This window comes from Mobula birostris, chromosome 1 (genome assembly GCF_030028105.1).
Source record: "Mobula birostris isolate sMobBir1 chromosome 1, sMobBir1.hap1, whole genome shotgun sequence".
NCBI lineage: Eukaryota > Metazoa > Chordata > Chondrichthyes > Myliobatiformes > Myliobatidae > Mobula > Mobula birostris.
In genome coordinates, this window is record NC_092370.1 from 26,777,992 (window position 1) to 26,799,129 (window position 21,138).

The 21,138-nt window shown below is 43.3% G+C and overlaps 1 protein-coding gene across 1 annotated transcript in view; it reads right to left on the bottom strand.

The window, feature by feature from the left end:
- The window catches only part of zbtb10 (zinc finger and BTB domain containing 10), an 85,378-nt gene that overhangs the window by 19,670 nt on the left and 44,570 nt on the right, over nucleotides 1-21,138 (bottom strand). Inside the window, exon 2 of the mRNA XM_072253062.1 lies at nucleotides 9,231-10,203. Coding sequence (XP_072109163.1) covers nucleotides 9,231-10,203 — 973 coding nt within the window. The remainder of the gene's footprint in view (nucleotides 1-9,230; nucleotides 10,204-21,138) is intronic.

The window sequence follows — 21,138 nt, forward strand, 5'->3', positions numbered from 1 at the left end:
GATTTTGGAAAGGTGCAAAAATATCATGGGTGACTTTAACTTCCCTAACATCAATTGGCACCTGATTAGTTCCAAGGGTTTAGATGGGGCAGAGTTTGTAAAGTGTGTCCAGGATGGTTTCCTGTCACAGAATGTTGACAGGCCAACTAGGGGGAATGCCATACTAGATCTAGTATTAGGTAACGAACCAGGTCAGATCACAGATCTCTAAGTGGGTGAGCATCTGAGGGACAGTGACCACTGCTCTCTGGCCTTTAGCATTATCATGGAAAAGGACAGAATCAGACAGGACAGGAAAATTTTTAATTAGGGAAATACAAGTTATGAGGCTATAAGGCTAGAACTTGCGGGTGTGAATTGGGATGATGTTTTTGCAGGGAAATGTACTATGGACATGTGGTCGATGTTTAGTGATGTCTTGCAGGATGTTAGGGATAAGTTTGTCCCGGTGAGGAAGATAAAGAATGGTAGGATGAAGGAACCATGGGTGACAAGTGAGGTGGAAAATCTAATCGGGTGGAAGAAGGCAGCATACATGAGGTTTAGGAAGCAGGGATTAGATGGGTCTATTGAGGAATATGGGGAAGCAAGAAAGCTTAAGAAGGGGCTGGGAAGAGCAAGAAGGGGGCATGAGAAGGCCTTGGTGAGTAGGGTAAAGGAAAACCCCAAGGCATTCTTCAATTATGTGAAGAAAAAAAGGATGACAGGAGTGAAGGTAGGACCGACTAGAGATAAAAGGTGGGAAGATGTGCCTGGAGGCTGTGGAAGTGAGCGAGGTCCTCAATGAATACTTCTCTTCGGTATTCACCAATGAGAGGGAACTTGATGACGGTGAGGACAATATGAGTGAGGTTGATGTTCTGGAGCATGTTGATATTAAGAGAGAGGAGGTTTTGGAGTTGTTAAAATACATTAGGACAGATAAGTCCCCGGGGCCTGACAGAATATTCCCTAGGCTGCTCCACGAGGCAAGGGAAGAGATTCCTGAGCCTCTGGCTAGGATCTTTATGTCCTCGTTGTCCACCGGAGTGGTACCAGAGGATTGGAGGGAGGCGAATGTTGTCCCCTTGTTCAAAAAAGGTAGTAGGGATAGTCCAGGTAATTACAGACCAGTGAGCCTTATGTCTGTGGTGGGAAAGTTGTTGGAAAAGATTCTGAGAGATAGGATCTTTGGGCCATTTAGAGAATCATGGTCTGATCAGGGACAGTCAGCATGGCTTTGTGAAGGGCAGATCGTGTCTAACAAGCCTGATAGAGTTCTTTGAGGAGGTGACCAGGCATATAGATGAGGGTAGTGCAGTGGATGTGTCTACACGGATTTTTGTAAGGCATTTGACAAGGTTCCACACGGTAGGCTTATTCAGAAAGTCAGAAGGCATGAGATCCAGGGATGCTTGGCCAGGTGGATTCAGAATTGTCTTGCCTGCAGAAGGCAGAGGGTGGTGGTGGACGGAGTACATTCAGATTGGAGGGTTGTGACTAGTGGTGTCCTGGGAGCTCTACTCTTCGTGATTTTTATTAATGACCTGGATATGGGGGTAGAACGGTGGGTTGGCAAGTTTGCAGATGACACAAAGGTTGGTGGTGTTGTAGATAGTGTAGAGGATTGTCGAAGATTGCAGAGACATTGATAGGATGCAGAAGTGGGCTGAGAAGTGGCAGATGGAGTTTAACCTGGAGAAGTGTTACATTTTGGAAGGACAAACTCCAAAGCAGAGTACAAAGTAAACGGCAGGATACGTGGTAGTGTGGAAGAGCAGAGGGATCTGGGGATACATGTCCACAGATCCCTGAAAGTTGCCTCACAGGTAGATGGGGCAGTTAAGAAAGCTTATGGGGTGTTAGCTTTCATAAGTCAAGGGATAGAGTTTAAGAGTCGTGATGTAATGATGCAGCTCTATAAAACTCTGGTTAAGCCACACTTGGGAGTACTGTGTCCAGTTCTGGTCACCTCACTATAGGAAGGATGTGGAAGCACTGGAAACGGTATAGAGGATATTTACCAGGATGCTGCCTGGTTTGGAGAGTTTGGATTATGATCAGAGATTAAGGGAGCTCAGGCTTTACTCTTTGGAGAGAAGGAGGATGAGAGGAGACATGATAGAGGTGTACAAGATAATAAGAGGAATAGATAGAGTGGATAGCCAGCACCTCTTCCCCAGGGCACCACTGCTCAATACAAGAGGATATGGCTTTAAGGTAAGGGGTGGGAAGTTCAAGGGGGATATTAGAGGAAGGTTTTTTACTCAGAGTGGTTGGTGTGTGGAATGCACTGCCTGAGTCAGTGGTAGAGGCAGATACACTAGTGAAGTTTAAGAGACTGGTATATGGAGGAATTTAAGGTGGGGGATGATATGGGAGGCAGGGTTTGAGGGTCAGCACAACACTGTGGGCCAAAGGGCCTGTAATATGCTGTACTATTCTATCTACCTATAATTCTAGTGGGTGGTTTTTTATAGACCACCGAATAGTAACAGGGACATCGAGAAGAAAATAGGGAGACACAATTCTGGAAACATAATAAAAACAAGGTTGTTGTGGTGGAAGATTTTATTTTCCCAAATATCGATTGGCATCCCCCTAGAGTGAGGAGTTTAGATGGGGTAGAGTTTGTTAGGTGTGTTCAGGAAGGTTTCTTGGCACAAGATGTAGATAAGCCTACAAGAAGAGAGGCTGTACTTGATCTGGTATTGGGAAATGAACCTGGTCAGGTGTCAGATCTCTCAGTGGGAGAGCATTTTGGAGATAGTAATCATAATTCTATCTCCATCTCACTGGAGAGGGATAGGAACAGACAAGTTAGGAAAGCGTTTAATTGGAGTAAAGGGAATCATGAGTCTATCAGGCAGGAACTTGGAAGCATAAATTGGGAACAGACGTTCTCAGGGAAATGCACGGAAGAAATGTGGCAAATGTTCAGGGGATATTTGCGCGGAGTTCTGCATAGGTACGTTCCAATAAGACAGGGAAAGGATGGTGGGGTACAGGAACCGTGGTATACAAGGGAGGGAGGGAGGGAATGTCAATTCAGACCATGAGAGGCCTGCGTCAGGCATTTTCATGCCTTACAAGGCGCAGATTGGAAGTCTGTGTGGGGTGCCACTCCTTGCACAGACACTAGAGCAACATGTGGTTAAGTGCCTTGCTCAAGGACACAAACACGCTGTCACAGCTGAGGCTCGAACTAGCGACCTTCAGATCACTAGACGAACACCTTAACCACTTGGCCACATGCCCAACAAAGGCCGTTGAAAATCTGGTCAAGAAGAAAAGAAGAGCCTATGAATGGTTCAAAAAACTAGGTAATGATAGAGATCTAGAAGATTATAAGGCTAGCAGAAAGGAGCTTAAGAATGGAATTAGGAGAGCTAGAAGGGGCCATGAGAAGGCCTTGGCAGACAGGATTAAGGAAAGCCCCAAGGCATTCTACAAGTATGGGAAGAGCAAGAGGATAAGATGTGAGAGAATACGACCAATCAAGTGTGACAGTGGAAAAATGTGTCTGGAACCAGAGGAGATAGCAGCCGTACTTGATGCAACACACATCAAAGTTGCTGGTGAATGCAGCAGGCCAGGCAGCATCTCTAGGAAGAGGTACAGCTGACGTTTCAGGCCGAGACCCTTCGTCAGGACAAAGGGTCTCGGCCTGAAACATCCACTGTACCTCTTCCTAGAGATGCTGCCTGGCCTGCCACGTTCTCCAGCAACTTTGATGTGTGTTGCTTGAATTTCCAGCACCTGCAGAATTCCTGTTGTTTGAGCTGTACTTAATGAATACTTTGCTTCAGTATTCACTACAGAAATGGATCTTGGCGATTGTAGGGGGACTTACAGCGGACTGAAAAGCTTGGGTATGTAGATATTAAGAAAGAAGATGTGCTGGAGCTTTTGGAAAGCATTAAGTTGGATAGGTCACTGGGACCGGATGAGATGTACCCCAGGCTACTGTGGAAGGTGAGGGAGGAGATTGTTGAGCCTCTGGCAATGATCTTTGCATCATCAATGGGGACGGGAGAGATTCTGGTGGATTGGAGTGTTGCGGATATTGTTCCTTTATTCAAAAAAGGCAGTAGAGATAGCCCAGGAAATTATAGACCAGTGAGTCTTACTTCAGTAAGACTGAGTGGCAGGATTTATGAACATTTGGAGAAGCATAATATGATTCAGAACAGTCAGTATGGCTTTGTCAAAGTCAGATTGTGCCTTACAAGCCTGATTGAATTTTTTGAGAATGTGACTAAACACATTGATGAAGGTAGAGCAGTAGATGTACTGTATATGGATTTCAGCAGGGCACTTGATAAGTAAACACAAAATAATCTGCAGACGCTGGGGTCAAAGCAACACTCACAACACGCTACAGGAACTCAGCGGGTCGGGCAGCATTCGTGGAAACGATCAGTCGACGTTAGGACTGTAGGGGGAAGGGGCAGAGGCCCTATAAAGAAGGTGGGGGGAGGGTGGGAAGGAGAAGGCTGGTAGGTTCCAGGTGAAAAACCAGTAAGGGGAAAGATAAAGGGGTGGGGGAAGGGTGGCAGGGAGGTGATAGGCAGGAAAGGTGAAGAAAGAATAGGGGAAAACACAATGGGTAGTAGAAGGAGGCGGAACCATGAGGGAGGTGGTAGGCAGCTGGGCGAGGGGGCAGAGTGACATAGGGATAGAGGAAGGGAGGGGGAGGGAATTACCGGAAGTTGGAGAATTCTATGTTCATACCAAGGGGCTGGAGACTACGTAGACGGTATATGAGGTGTTGCTCCTCCAACCTGAGTTTAGCCTCATCATGGCAATAGAAGAGGCCATGTATGGACATATCTGAATGGGAGTGGGAAGCAGAGTTAAAGTGGGTGGCTACTGGGAGATCCTGTATGTCTTGGCGGATGGTGCGGAGGTGCTCCCAGATGCACGAGACACAGCCAGCTTAATGTTCTTGAGGTATCTAAACCTACCTCTTTCTTTATCTCAAAATGTTCTAGTATTGTAGCATGTTCTACACTGATCTCACTATCCTTCATGCCCTTCTTTGTAAATACCAGACACCAAGTACATGTTCTCTCCTTTACCCCTTAAGTGGTTTTATCGTCTCTCTAGTTTTCCTATTGTATTAGATATATGTGGAATCCCTTGCAATTCTCTTTAATCCTACTTGCCAAGGGCTTTTTATGGCCTATGTTCTTGTCATCGCAAAAAGACTAACACTGCATTTGTCTTCCTTACTACTAGCTCAACCACCATGTTAACGTTAAAGGAACATTGAACTAGGACCTCTTAGTCCCTTTGTACCTCCAATTTTTGCATTCTCTCCCCATTTAAAAATAATCTATTGCTCCTTCCAACACATGACAACACACTATCCAACACTGGACTCCATCTGGGGAAGTAGCGAAGTTACAGAAGGACTTATAAACAGATTAGGAGAATTGGCAAAGAAATGGCAGATGGAATAGTTTCAGGAAGTGCATGGTCATGCACTTTGGTCGAAGGAATGAAAGGGTTGACATTTTCTAAATAGAGAGAAAATACAAAAACTAGGGAGTCCTTATGCAGGATTCCTTAAAGGTTAATATGCAGGTTGAGTCTTTGGTAAGGAAAGCAAATGTGAGGTTAGCATTTTATTTTAAGAGGACTAGAACATTAAAAACAAGGGTGTAATGGTGAGCCTTTCTGAAGCACTGGTGAGGCCTCACTTGAAGTACTGAGAGCAGTTTTGGGCCCCTTATCTTAGAAATGATATGCTGAAACTGGAGAGGGTTCAAAGGAGGGTCACAAAAATGTTTCTAGAATTGAGTGGGTTGTCATATGAAGTGCGCTTGATGGCACTGGGCCCGTATTCACTAGAATTCAGAAGAATGAAGGGTGACCTCATTGAAATCTATTGAATGGTGAAAGGCTTTGATAAGAGTGGATGTGGATAACATGTTTTCTATGGTGAGAAAGTCTAAGACCAGAAGACACAGCCTCAGATTAGAGGGGCATCCTTTTAGAATGGAGATGAGGAAATTTCTTAAACCAGAGAATGGTGAATCTGTGGAACTCTTTGTCACAGGCAGCTGTGGAGGCCAAGTCTTCATGTATATTTAAGGCACAGGTTGATAAGATTCTTGATTGGTCCGGACATGAAGGATATGGGGAGAAGGCAGGAAATTGGAGCTGAAGGGAAAATTGGATCGGTCATGATGAAATAGCAGATCAGACTCAATGGGCCAAATAGCCTAATTCTGCTGCTACATCTAATGGCTATACTATTTTACCCACTCTCCCAACCTGTCTAAGCCCTTTTGCGGGTGTGAATTGGGATGATGTTTTTGCAGGGAAATATACTATGTACATGTGGTCGATGTTCAGAGATCTCTTGCGGGATGTAAGGGATAAATTTGTCCCGGTGAGGAAGATAAAGAATGGTAGGGTGAAGGAACTATGGGTGACAAGTGAGGTGGAAAGTCTAGTCAGGAGGAAGAAGGCAGCATACATGAGGTTTAGAAAGCAAGGATCAGATGGGTCTATTGAGGAATATAGGGAAGCAAGAAAGGAGCTTAAGAAGGGGCTGAGAAGAGCAAGAAGGGGGCATGAGAAGGCCTTGGCGAGTAGGGTAAAGGAAAACCCCAAGGCATTCTTCAATTATGTGAAGAAAAAAAGGATGACAGAGTGAAGGTAGGACCGATTAGAGATAAAGGTGGGAAGGTGTGCCTGGAGGCTGTGGAAGTGAGCGAGGTCCTCAATGAATACTTCTCTTCGGTATTCACCAATGAGAGGGAACTTGATGATGGTGAGGACAATATGAGTGAGGTTGATGTTCTGGAGCATGCTGATATTAAGGGAGAGGAGGTGTTGGAGTTGTTAAAATACATTAGGACAGATAAGTCCCCGGGGCCTGACGGAATATTCCACAGGCTGCTCCACGAGGCAAGGGAAGAGATTGCTGAGCCTCTGGCTAGGATCTTTATGTCCTCGTTGTCCACAGGAATGGTATCGGAGGATTGGAGGGAGGCGAATGTTGTTCCCTTGTTCAAAAAAGGTAGTAGGGATAGTCCAGGTAATTATAGACCAGTGAGCCTTACGTCTGTGGTGGGAAAGCTGTTGGAAAAGATTCTTAGAGATAGGATCTATAGGCATTTAGAGAATTATGGTCTGATCAGGGACAGTCAGCATGGCTTTGTGAAGGGCAGATCGTGTCTAACAAGCCTGATTGAGTTCTTTGAGGAGGTGACCAGGCATATAGATGACGGTAGTGCAGTGGATGTGATCTATATGGATTTTAGTAAGGCATTTGACAAGGTTCCACACCGTGGGCTTATTCAGAAAGTTAGAAGACATGGGATCCAGGGAAGTTTGGCCAGGTGGATTCAGAATTGGCTTGCCTGCAGAAGGCAGAGGGTGGTGGTGGAGGGAGTACATTCAGATTGGAGGATTGTGACTAGTGGTGTCCCACAAGGATCTGTTCTGGGACCTCTACTTTTCGTGATTTTTATTAACGACCTAGATGTGGGGGTAGAAGGGTGGGTTGGCAAGTTTGCAGACGACACAAAGGTTGGTGGTGTTGTAGATAGTGTAGAGGATTGTCAAAGATTGCAGAGAGACATTGATTGGGTGCAGAAGTGGGCTGAGAAGTGGCAGATGGAGTTCAACCCGGAGAAGTGTGAGGTGGTACACTTTGGAAGGACAAACTCCAAGGCAGAGTACAAAGTAAATGGCAGGATACTTGGTAGTGTGGAGGAGCAGAGGGACCTCGGGGTACATGTCCACAGATCCCTGAAAGTTGCCTCACAGGTGGATAGGGTAGTTTATGGGGTGTTAGCTTTCATAAGTCGAGGGATAGAGTTTAAGAGTCGCGATGTAATGATGCAGCTCTATAAAACTCTGGTTAGGCCACACTTGAAGTATTGCGTCCAGTTCTGGTCACCTCACTATAGGAAGGATGTGGAAGCACAGGAAAGGGTACAGAGGAGATTTACCAGGATGCTGCCTGGTTTAGAAAGTATGCATTATGATCAGAGATTAAGGGAGCTAGGGCTTTACTCTTTGGACAGAAGGAGGATGAGAGGAGACATGATAGAGGTGTACAAGATAATAAGAGGAATAGATACAGTGGATAGCCAGCACCTCTTCCCCAAGGCACCACTGCTCAATACAAGAGGACATGGCTTTAAGGTAAGGGGTGGGAAGTTCAAGGGGGATATTAGAGGAAGGTTTTTTACTCAGAGAGTGGTTGGTGCGTGGAATGCACTGCCTGAGTCAGTGGTGGAGGCAGATACACTAGTGAAGCCTAAGAGACTACTAGACAGGTATATGGAGGAATCTAAGGTGTGGGCTTATATGGGAGGCAGGGTTTGAGGGTCGGCACAACATTGTGGGCCGAACGGCCTGTACTGTGCTGTGCTATTCTATGTTCTATGTTTTGAAGTCTTTCTGTCCCCGTAACACTACTTGCCCTTCCATCTATCTCAGTATCATCTACAGACTTGGCCACTATGCCTTCAGTTCCTTTATCTAGATCATTAATGTATCACTGAAAAGTTGCAGTTCCAACACTGATCCCCGATCTCCGTTATCAGAAAATGCAGTCAACATAATCAACCTGAGAAGTACCCCTTAATGCTCTGACTTCTGACAGTCAACCTATATTCCAACCAAGCTAGTATCTTGCCTTTAACCACAAGTTTTTACTTTGTTTAGTAGTCTCACGTGTGGCATTTTGACAAACCTTCTGAAAATCCAAGGTAATAACATTCACCGAAATAAAACATAACAAAACATAATCTAAAACAAGATGTTAGATTCAGATTGAATGGCCTCATATAAAATGCTGCTAAGGAAATGCAACAAGTAGTGCATGAGTTATGCAGTAATATAACACAAACAATTTCAGAAAATATCAAAGCATGTTATATTCAATTTCAGATTTTTTAAAAGTATAATTATCATTGTAATGTAGGTAATGTTGCAGTCAATTTATTTATGGCATCCCACAACACAGCAATATTAGAACGATCAGATAATCAGTTTACTTTGGACGCAGGGAATAATCAATAATCTAAATTTAATACTACCTGAAATATTACTTCTCTGAGAACAGTAGTCACTCAGTGCTGCACTAAACTGTCAGCTAAATACATGCATTTGAAGTACAAATTGAACACAATCTTCTAAGTTATAGGAGGTAAAAAAGATTGTGAACATCACTGTAATGTGAACACATATGTAGAATATCACAAAATATATAACCCCAGTAGTACCTGAGAAAGGGCCTACAGGAATATCCTGCAATCCGTCCTCAGAGAATGTCATAGGAGGTTGCATCATTAAGTTTTCTCCAGCTCCATCTTCTACTTTTGGTGCAACATTGTATACGATTCTTCTAGTTATGTGGTTTTTCCTTCGTCCACTTCGTGGACCTGCTTGTTGCAGCATTAATTTTCCCAAACTTCCCCAAGAAAAAGCAGGATTTTGATCTTGAGGTAGCCCCATCTGCAGATCTTTTCCACTATAATCTGCAAAATTTTCTTGATTCCAGGTTGTATCATTAAGCTGGTAACTGTCATCTGGGTGCATTACTGAACCCATATCTAAACCATAGCCCTCCATTTCATACTTCACTCTTTCTTCATGCAGGACTACTGTGCCACAACTATTCACTGTATTTGTAGATTTCACCACCCAAGGACTACTGGGCTCGTGTTTCAACACAACTCCTGTATTGTCTCGATGGGAAGGGTTGGACGTTTTTACCTTCTCATACTGCACTATTATTTTATCTGCTGCATTTGATTTTGTACTGATGTTTAGGGCTTCTTTAATAAAACCACGGCATGCCTGGACAATGTCAGTCATTTGCAGATAGCTTGCTACAGACATAACTTCAATGACATTTTGGCTGGTTAAAACTAAATGCCCAGAGTACATGAAATCAAGAATGACTGTGAAACCTTGCACAGCAACAACATCAAGGTGAGTTACTGTAACTTGGTCACAACTCTCATTCGGAGTATAGCAATAGAGTGTCTTAAAGTAACGGCTGCCCGCAACTAGTATGTTCTTATGGGCTTTGAAAACCTGACCCTTCACTACAATGTTGACATCACACAGAATTCCTTGCTGTCGCTGTTCATTCAGTTCTTGAAGCAGTTGATAGCAATAGGAAATTTCATTTCGATCACTTTTGTATTCACTGTACAACTCATCCGCTGATCTAGATGTAACTGCAGACTCCTAGAAAAAAAAAACACAAAAAATCATACTGGATTTAGAAGAAACATAAAAACGTACAGCACAATACAGGCCCTTTGGCCAACAAAGCTGTGTCGAACATGTTCTTACCTTAGAACTACCTAGGCTTACCCATATTCCTCTATTTTTCTAAGCTCCATGTATCCATCCAGGATTCTCTTAAAAGAACCTATCGTTTCCGCCTCCACCACCGCCGGCAGCCCATTCTACGCACTCACCACTCTCTGCGTAAAAAACTTACCCCTGACATCTCCTCTGTACCTGCTTCCAAGCACCTTAAAACTATGCCCTCTCATGCTAGCCATTTCAGCCCTGAGAAAAAGCGCCTGAATATCCATTTGATTTTAAACAATTCAAAGTGAATTATGCAAGCCTAAAAAAATTTTGTACAATTATTTCTTGTGATAAAGAGAAATTATTTCTAATAAAGGGATAAACATTGATATTGAGTAACATATGCATACATTTTTTAACTAGGTTGTTCACACTTTGATTTAATTTATTCTATCGAATAAACTGGTACAGATCAAAGCACTTTGAACTACAAACATACAAATCAATCTATTGATCAAACACAATATTAGAATCCTAACATAAAAATGAACCACTAAATAAATGATAAAAAAAAATCTGGCTGATCAGGACCCTTTTGTTACTAGCCAGTTATTCACTACATTCATTTAGATTAGATTAGATTAGATTCAACTTTATTGTCATTGTGCCAAGTACAGATACAAAGCCAATGAAATGCAGTTAGCATCTGGCCAGAAATGCAAAGAATAGTGTTATTTACAAAATAACTGCGAATAAAAAGTAAGTGCTACAGCACACAAATATAAAAGTACTGAGACAGTCCAATATGGGTGCAATACTGTTTAGCGCTGTGATGTGAGGTTCAGCAGGGTCACAGCCTCAGGGAAGGCGCTCTTCCTGTGTCTGCTGGTGCGGGAGCGGAGGCTCCTGTAGCGCCTACTGGATGGGAGGAGAGTAAAAGGTCCATGGTTAGGGTGAGATGCATCCTTGATAATACTTTTTGCCCTGCCTAGGCAGTGTTTATGGTAGATGTTCTCAATGGTGGGCAATTGGGTGCCAATAATATGCTGGGCAGTTTTCACCACACGCTGGAGTGCTTTGTGGTCTGATATGGGACAATTGCCATACCACACTGAGGAGCAGTTGGTGAGTATGTTCTCCATGGTACAGCAGTAAAAGTCCATCAGTATCCTGGGACAGAGGTGATCTTTCCTGATGCTCCGCAGGAATTTAAGGTGCTGGTGCACCTTTTTGATCAGGATGGAGGAGGATTAGGATTAGGTCTCTAATCAAACACAGCCCCAAGAAATTACTGCCATTGGGAAAATCACATTGCAATTTTTTTGCCAACTTGCTTTGGTATTGCAATACAATGGATTATGAAAAAAGATTTAGAATATCATACAGAGGGGAGGATTAAAAAGATAGGAGGAGAGATTCAATAACAAAAAAGTCGATGGAATCAACTGAAGGGGATAACAGCAGACAAATCAAATAATAAAGGTCGTTGGTAAGAGATATGGGTGTGAACAGCTGAATTATTACAATCTTCATTTGAACTTTAAACCACCGCTGACTTTATTTCTCCAGATAGCAATAGTTAGCAATGGTAGGAACTCATTTGTCCCTGTCTCAGAGCAATGCATAGTACGCATAAGGGATCTACAAACAAACCACAGTATTTTTCTGGCCAGTGTTTGATTCTTCAATAAGTATATGCATATAGATGTTACTGTTTTAAAAAAATTGAGAATGGGCTCAGGGTGCACAATGTTGTAGCATCTACAAATTCCAAATTCCAGCATACACAAATCTATTTTCCTGCTTAAAAGAATTAAGTGGAATAAAAATATAACTAGTTCTAAACTAATTTTGCAAGGTTTCAATTCAAATGGAAAACAAAGGAAATGTAGTCGAGAAAAATCATGCAAAAATTATAAAAAAATAGAAAATGCAAACAGATCAAGACTTTGTTGGAAAATATCTAGCCACTTTGGCACTCACTATACATATTCCTAAAGGTTATATGGCAAAAATTGCTAAATAACCATTTATTGTTTTTAATTATTGACGATAATGTTAGTCTACACAATGCTGAACTTTTCATGATTATGCACATAATCTACTAATGAGCATCTAAATGAATCAAACTGCCTGCTCATTACATCTAAAAACAACCTGGAGATTAACAGCAAGTGCATCCAACCTCATGCTGTGCTGTGGGATGAACTATGCACAATGCATCGGAGACTGCAACTTACAAATAGGGTCCTGCAATAAAAATGGGGCCACTAATCCAATGGAAAAGGGTATGTGCAATTAAGATTTTTAACTGTTTTAGTGTTTTAAATTCAAGTTACAGCACCTAAATTGTTATGAAATGGTTAAAAATATTTAAATCTATTTTAACAGCTTTTGAACGTGTACTAAGAGATATTTAAGCAATCATTCAAAAGTTGCACTTTTGCCTGTCCTAGTAGAATATTTTAAATAGAGCATAACTTTGAGAAAATCCACTTCAACTTTCATCAAGCTACATATTCAACATTATCAGATAACTGGCATTTTTGTTTATGTCAGTTCTTATTCCTCATTCACCTGTAACGTTATCTCAAAATTTTCTCTCACCACAGTTCTATCAGATGTTTAAGCAATTCCAGCAATTTCAGATTTCTCAATTTCCAGTAACTGTTGTGCCTATATCTCTCAATTTTAACATTTTCTTTTGTTTCCGTTTTCATTCAGCTGTTAGTTAGATGGTACTGAAAGACTGTCACCCAGAACATCCATCCCATCACAGACATTTCCTTCATTCTCACTATTCTACAGCTTATAACAAGTTTATTTCCTCACCGTTCCAGTTCTGATGAAGGATCACTGATCTGAAGCATGAACTTTACTTGTATGACAGTATTAACAAATCTGCTCTTCTCCAACAGGATACGAGGAGTAACAGGGGTAGAAATACCAGTAATATAAGAGACATCTCTGTTTACCTCACAGGACATGTGCACCATGACTTTAACTTGAAAATTTTTAATTATGAAATTGAAATCTCAAGAAATGTGCAGCCCTCATTAGCAAATGCACAGTAACAATTTGGTTGCATCAAGAGCAACCTTTATAATTTTAACATACTGCCAATAAGCCACAGGCACAGAATCATAAACCTTGTAATACAGAATCAATCATACCCATGCCAGCTCTTTGAAAACTGATTAATGCTACCTATGCCAATTAATCCTAACTTTTCTGCTTTGTGTACTTATCAAATCCATTAAAAATAGTGAATTTACTTCCACCACAGATTTCTTACACAAATACTTTAAACCAGATACTTCATTACATAAACATTCATCTTGTCTAGTTTTTTGTGTCATGTAACTTAAATGTTATGTAAGAATTCTGTCCCAGAAATGTTCATAAGTTCAAAATTGTGGAATACTTTTTTCTCAGAAATGAATGGTGCAGACTAAAACTAACTGCAACAGCACTAAGGAAAGATATTGTTATCCAAAAGCAAAATGAGTACACTATTAAACATCACTTTTTTTTTACTACTTGATAGAAACATGATCACATCACTTAACAAACCTGGGTTCCTACTGATGAAAGGATGAAGTCTTTTAATCTTTTCCGTTGCTTTGAGTATCTGTACAAACACACATATCGAACTGCAAAGAGCTGTGGACATAACTCATCATGAAAGCCAGCCTCCTCTCCCACACCACCTTCCCATCAGAAATAAGAAACAAAAGCCTGACAGCATGTACCACCATGCTCAGGGCAGCTTCAATCCCACTGTTATAGAACAGTTGCGCAGAAAGATGGACCTTTGACCTCTCGATCTAAATTGCCATGGCTTTGCACCTTCTTCTCATCTGCCTGCACTTTCTCGGTAACTCTAATACTTCATTCTGCATAATGCCAGTTTTCCTCTTGTACTATCTCAATGTACAGAGCTAACTTTTCAGGTTCAAGACCCTGCATCAGAAGTGGTTAGGAGCCAGGCAAAGCTCGTTAATTAAACTGCTAAGGGTTAGGGAGGTGGGGAAGATGCCCCCTAATAAGGCAAAACTGGGATGATAATGCTATAAACAAGTTTATCTGGTCAATCAGTAGCTAGGGAGCAGTTAAAGAGAGAACATTGACACAAGAAATGTAGGAGTTGCAACATGCAATGCGTGAAGACACGCTCAGGCAGACCTCTCTGTAACACTGCAGGAGGTTACTGTTACATCAATAAGTCAGAGTAGAAGTGCAATGGAAAAATAAAATGGGAACTCATTGTCACCCTTGCGTACTGCATTCCAATAGAATTGAGCAACCCAGTGGGCCAAAGGCCTGCTATCTTATTATATAATTATGACTGTAGCCAGCTGAAGTGCTTACTTACACAGGTTTATCAACATTGACAACAAATTAATGTAAATATGAAAACTGTATTGATGATTAGTTATTTTTGGCTTTAATATCTCCAAAGTCCTGAAGCACAGGTTGTAAAGAGCTAAAGAAAAGAGCATTAGATAACAATATAGTTACATCTATTCTGTTAATGCAAAACTAAACTCACTGGAATCTAAGTCATAATACCACAAGACCATAAGATATAGGAGCAGAATTAGGCCATTTGGTCCATTGAGTTTGCTCTATTTCGTCATGGCTGATCCATTTCCCTCTCAGTCCCAACCTTGTATCCCTTCATGGCCTGACCAATCGAGAATTTATCAACCTCTGTCTTAAATATACGTAAAGGCTTGGCCTTGACAGCTGCCTATGGCAAAGAATTCTACAGATTCGCCACTCTCTGGCTTAAGAAATTCCTCCTCATCTCCATTCTAAATTGATGTCCCTCTATTCTGGTCCTAGAATCCTCCACGAAAGGAAACATTCTCTCCAGACCTTTCAAATTTCAATGAGGTCACCCCCCTCATTCTTCTGAATTCCAACGAGTACAGTCCTTGAGCCATCAAACGTTCCTCATATGATAAACCATTCAACCCTGGAATCATTTTCATGAACCTCTTTGAACCCTCTCCAATGTCAGCACATCCTTTCTTAGCTAAGGGGCCCACAAATGCTCACAATATTCGAAAATAAGGCATCTCCACTGCCTTATAAAGCCTTAACATAATACATACCTGTAGTAAAGTACACAAATTTCTGATTTCAGTGCTATCTACATGCAACATAATACCCATCTCCATATTGCTTGCATTAATAATACTCCTAAGATTACATGGCATATTGCCAACATAACTGGCATACATCAATAACATCAGACATGGCTTTAAAATGTAATATACAAATGCTTTTAACAAATGCCTTGGTACATTTAAGAGTGGTAATTCAGTACAGCTTGCACTAAGAGCAGAAAAAGGGTTTAATTACAAGATTCTGCAGGTGCTGGAAATCTAGAGCAACACACACACAAAATGCTAGAGGAACTCAACAGCTCAGGAAGCATCTATGGAAAGGAATAAACAGACGACATTTTGGGCCGAGGCCTTTATGTTTTATCATACATAAAACCCTAATGCCAGTAATCAGATTACAAAATAGTAAAAATGGTAAAAGTAATTTTTTGTTAAATTACCCTCCAGTAGCAAGTTTCTATGATAGTCCATCTTTAGTAGCCTTTCAAAACATAGTAACCAGAATCTTTACCCTCAGATGTTTTAATGTCTGCAACCTCATTGAAGATCTGCAAGCAAATTAATTAGAAGCTTAAAAATGTACAGCATAGAAACAAGTTATGTTGCCCCTCCTTATACATGCCAATCATGATGCCTATACATGCTAATCACATTTGCCTGCATTAGGCCCATTAACTCTCTATGTCTTTCCTATTCACTAACTTTTTATGCACTGTAATTGCAGTTGCCTCCAACAAAACCACTGGCAACCTGTTCCAGTATTCACCATCTTCTGTAAGAAAAACTTGCCCCTCAACAGAAACAAGAGAAAATCTGCGGATACTGGAAATCCAAGCCACACACACAAAATGCGAGAGGAACTCAGCAGGCTAGGCAGCATCTATGGAAAAAGAATACAGTTGATGTTTTGGGCTGAGGCCCTTCGGCAGGACTGGAGAGAAAAAAACCCGAGGAGTAGATTTAAAAGGTGGGGGAGGGGAAAGAGAAACACAAGGTGATAGGTGAAACCTGAAAGGGGAGGGCTTAAGTAAAGAGCTGGGAAATTGATTGGTGAAAGAGACACAGGCCATGGAAGAAAGAAAAGGGGGGAGGAGCACCAGAGGGACGTGATGAGCGGGCAAGGAGATAAGGTGAGAGGGGGGAAAGGGAATGGAGAATGGATGGGGGGAGGGGATTTCCCAGAAATTCAAAAAATCTATGTTCATGCCATCAAGCTGGAGGCTAACCAGAAGGAATACAAGGTGTTGTTCCTCCAACCTGAGTGTGGACTCACTGCGACAATAGTGGAAGCCATGGATAGACATATCGGAATGATAAGTGGAATTAGAATGGGTGGCTACTGGGGGATCCCGCTTTTTCTGGCAGACGGAGCGTGGGTGCTCAGCAAAGCAGTGTCTCAATCCAAGTTGCGTCTCACCGATACACAGGAGGCCACACCAGGTGTACCGGACACAGTACAAGACCAGTATATGACACTATACATTTTGTTACCTACCACCCCACCAGCTTCCACGTCCAGCCCGTAATTTTTTTGCAACTTCTGCCATCTCCAATGAGATGCCACCACCAAGCACATCCCCCCCCCCCCCAACTTTCTGCTTTCCGCAGGGATTGCTTCCTACATGACTCCCTTGTCCATTCGTCACTCCAGGCACATTATCTTTGCAAGCAGAACAGGTGCTAAACCTTCCTCTACACCTCCTCCCTCACTACTATTCAGGGCCCTAAACAGTACTTCCAGGCGAGGTGATACTTCAACTGAGAGTCTGTTGGGGTCACATACTGTGTCCGGTGCTTCCGGTAAGACCCTATGTAGATTAGGAGACCACTACGCCAAGCACATAAGCTCCACCCACCAAAAAAGTGGGATCTCCCAGTGGCTACCCATTTTAATTCCACTTCCCTTTCTCATTCCGATATGTCTATCCATGGCCTCGTCTACTGTTGCGATTAGGCCACACTCAGGTTGGAGGAACAAAACCTTATATTCCTTCTGGGTAGCCTCCAACCTGATGGCATGAACATCAATTTCTCAAACTTCGGGTAAAGCCCCCTCCCCTCCTTCACCATTCCCCATCCCCTTTTCTCTCTCTCACCTTATCTCCTCCTATCACCCCCCTCTGCTGCTCCTCCCCCCTTTTCTTCCTTCCATGGCCTTCTGTCCTCTTCTATCAGACTCTCCCTTCTCCAGCCCTGTCTTTCTTTCACCAATCAACTTCAGCTCTTTACTTCATCCTTTCCCCTTCATTTTTCACCTATCACTTTGTGTTTCACTCTCTCCTTCCACCACCTTTTAAATCTACTCCTCAGCCTTTTTTTTCCAGCCCTGCCGAAGGGTCTCAGCCCAAAACATCACCTGTACTCTTTTCCATAGCTGCTGTCTGGCCTGCTGACTTCCTCCAGCATTTTGTGTGTGTTGCCCCTCATCAGATCTCTTTCAAATTTCTACCTCTTTTATTTTGGTGCCCTCTAGTTCTATACACTCCTGCTCTGGGAGTAAGCTTTGACACCAATGTAGTTGATCAATTTGAATGCTTGAATCTGCTTTAAGCACAGTACTTTTTAAAACTCAAACTTCACATTAAAATTTCTTCCAACTTCTCAATTTGCTGTATTTGCTAGTGAAATACTGCTGATTCATTCCAAATTCAGTGTAAATCTCCTAAAATCTTCTAGGTTTACAATATCAATCTTCAAAATAAAGCAAAATTAACCATCACTAATAAATTTAATTTTCCAAAGCTGAAAGTAAAATTGGCCTCTAAATAAGCAGCTTAAAATACAGAACTTCATCCTCAGCATATGCTGTATAATAACTTTTTTTTAAGCAAGTTATACATCCATGTTTTGCCAAGCAGTTCAAGTGAATTGCAGAACACAACCAGGAAGAAAGACAAAATTACCAAATGAGCACTTTCAGCACCGAGCTTCACATCATTTGTACAGAATGGAATTACATTGATTACTTAAAACATTGGCTAATACCCAAGGCAGCTAACACACATCTACTAATGCACATTTTGGTTAGGTTACCTGGACAACAGCAATAACCACAATAATTTGCACTGTTTCTACACAAATTTTTGTAACTAGACTGTTAAAACTATATTTCCAAACCATAAAATTATACTGCTTTAAATATTAAATTTGCTGGTGAACACAGCAGGCCAGGCAGCATCTCTAGGAAGAGGCACAGTCGACGTTTCAGGCCGAGACCCTTCGTCAGGACTAACTGAAGGAAGAGCTAGTAAGAGATTTGAAGGTGGGAGGGGGAGGGGGAGATCCAAAATGATAGGAGAAGACAGGAGGGGGAGGGATGGAGCCAAGAGCTGGACAGGTGATTGGCAAAAGGGTTATGAGAGGATCATGGGACAGGGGGCCCAGGGAGAAGGAAAAGGGGGAGGGGGGGAAAACCCAGAGGATGGGCAAGGTGTATAGTCAGAGGGACAGAGGGAGAAAAAGGAGAGTGAGAGAAAGAATGTGTGTATATAAAAAACGGATGAGGTATGGGGGGGAGGTGGGGCATTAGCAGAAGTTAGAGAAGTCAATGTTCATGCCATCAGGTTGGAGGCTACCCAGACGGAATATAAGGTGTTGTTCCTCCAACCTGAGTGTGGCTTCATCTTTAGAGTAGAGGAGGCCGTGGATAGACATATCAGAATGGGAATGGGAATTGATCTCGCCGGCTCCAACACCTCAGGGCATATTCAAAACCCGGACTCCAGCAACGACCATGGACACCTTCAAAGCGATTGTGCAACCACCAACTGCGACTCCAGCCTTGAACTCCAGGCCGGCTCTTTATGTGCTGCCATTGTGACTCCCGACTCCCCTTCCCCCACCACCACTTTGCAACCCTGTCTCCCTCAGATCCCACCGTCAGCTCCTGGGTCCTCAGAGGCTCCATCTTCCTCTCACCCCAACCCTCCCCCTCCCCCCTCTGATCCCAGCTCTCATCCGTGCCAGGTCTTTACCATCCCCTCCAACCTTCAACTGTCTGAGGCAGAATGTCCTGTCCTCAGTAAGGGCCTCACCTTTGTCCCCCTTCGCCCACACCTCCGCGTTCGCCATGACGCGGAACTGTTCTTCTGCTGTCGCCGTCTCCGAGCCTACTTCTTCGGCAAGGGCTCTTCCACACCCACCGATGACCCCTTCTCCCGTCTTCAACCCCCCTCCTCTTCATGGACACCCCACTCTGGTCTTCTACCTGCTCTGGATCTCTTTATTACTAACTGCCGACGGGACATCAACCGTCTCGACTTCACCGCACCTTGTTCCCATTCCAACCTCACTCTATCCGAACGCTCTGCTCTCCACAACAATCCTAACCTTACTATTAAACCCGTCGATAACGGGGGTGCTGTTGTAGTCTGGCACACTGACCTCTACCTTGCCGAGGCACAGTGACAACTCGCTGATACCTCCTCGTATTTACCCCTTGATCGTGACCCCACTAAGGAGCACCAGGCCATTGTCTGCCACACCATCACTGACTTTATCCGCTCAGGGGATCTCCCATCCACTGCTACTAACCTTATAGTTCACACACCCCGCACTTCCCGTTTCTACCTCCTACCCAAGATCCACAAACCTGCCTGTCCTGGCAGACCTATTGTCTCAGCTTGCTCCTGCCCCACCGAACTTGTTTCTGCATACCTCGACACGGTTTTATCCCCCCCTTGTTCAATCCCTTCCTACCTATGTTCGTGACACTTCTCACGCTCTTAAACTTTTCGATGATTTTAAGTTCCCTGGCCCCCACCGCTTTATTTTCACCATGGATGTCCAGTCCCTATATACTTCCATCCCCCATCAGAAAGGTCTCAAAGCTCTCCGCTTCTTTTTGGATTCCAGGCCTAATCAGTTCCCCTCTACCACCACTCTGCTCCGTCTAGCGGAATTACTCCTTACTCTTAATAATTTCTCCTTTGGCCCCTCCCACTTCCTCCACACTAAAGGTGTAGCTATGGGCATCCGCATGGGTCCTAGCTATGCCTGCCTTTTTGTTGGCTTTGTGGAACAATCTAGGTTCCGAACCTATTCTGGTATCTGTCCCCCACTTTTCCTTCGCTACATCGACGACTGCATTGGCGCTGCTTCCTGCACGCATGCTGAGTTCATTGACTTTATTAACTTTGCCTCCAACTTTCACCCTGCCCTCAAGTTTACCCGGTCCATTTCCGACACCTCCCTCCCCTTTCTAGATCTTTCTGTCTCTATCTCTGGAGACAGCTTATCTACTGATGTCTACTATAAGCCTACTGACTCTCACAGCTATCTGGACTATTCCTCTTCTCACCCTGACTCTTGCAAAAATGCCACCCCCTTCTCGCAATTCCTCCGTCTCCGCCGCACCTGCTCTCAGGATGAGGCTTTTCATTCCAGGACGAGGGAGATGTCCTCCTTTTTTTAAAGAAAGGGGCTTCCCTTCCTCCACCATCAACTCTGCTCTCAAACACATCTCCCCCATTTCACGCACATCTGCTCTCACTCCATTCTCCCACCACCCCACTAGGAATAGGGTTCCCCTGGTCCTCACCTACCATCCCATCAGCTTCCGGGTCCAACATATTATTCTCCGTAACTTCCGCCACCTCCAACAGGATCCCACCACTAAGCACATCTTTCCCTCCCCCCCCCCCCACTTTCTGCAGGGATCGCTCTCTACGCAACTCCCTTGTCCATTCGACCCCCCATCCCTCCCCACAGATCTCCCTCCCGGCACTTA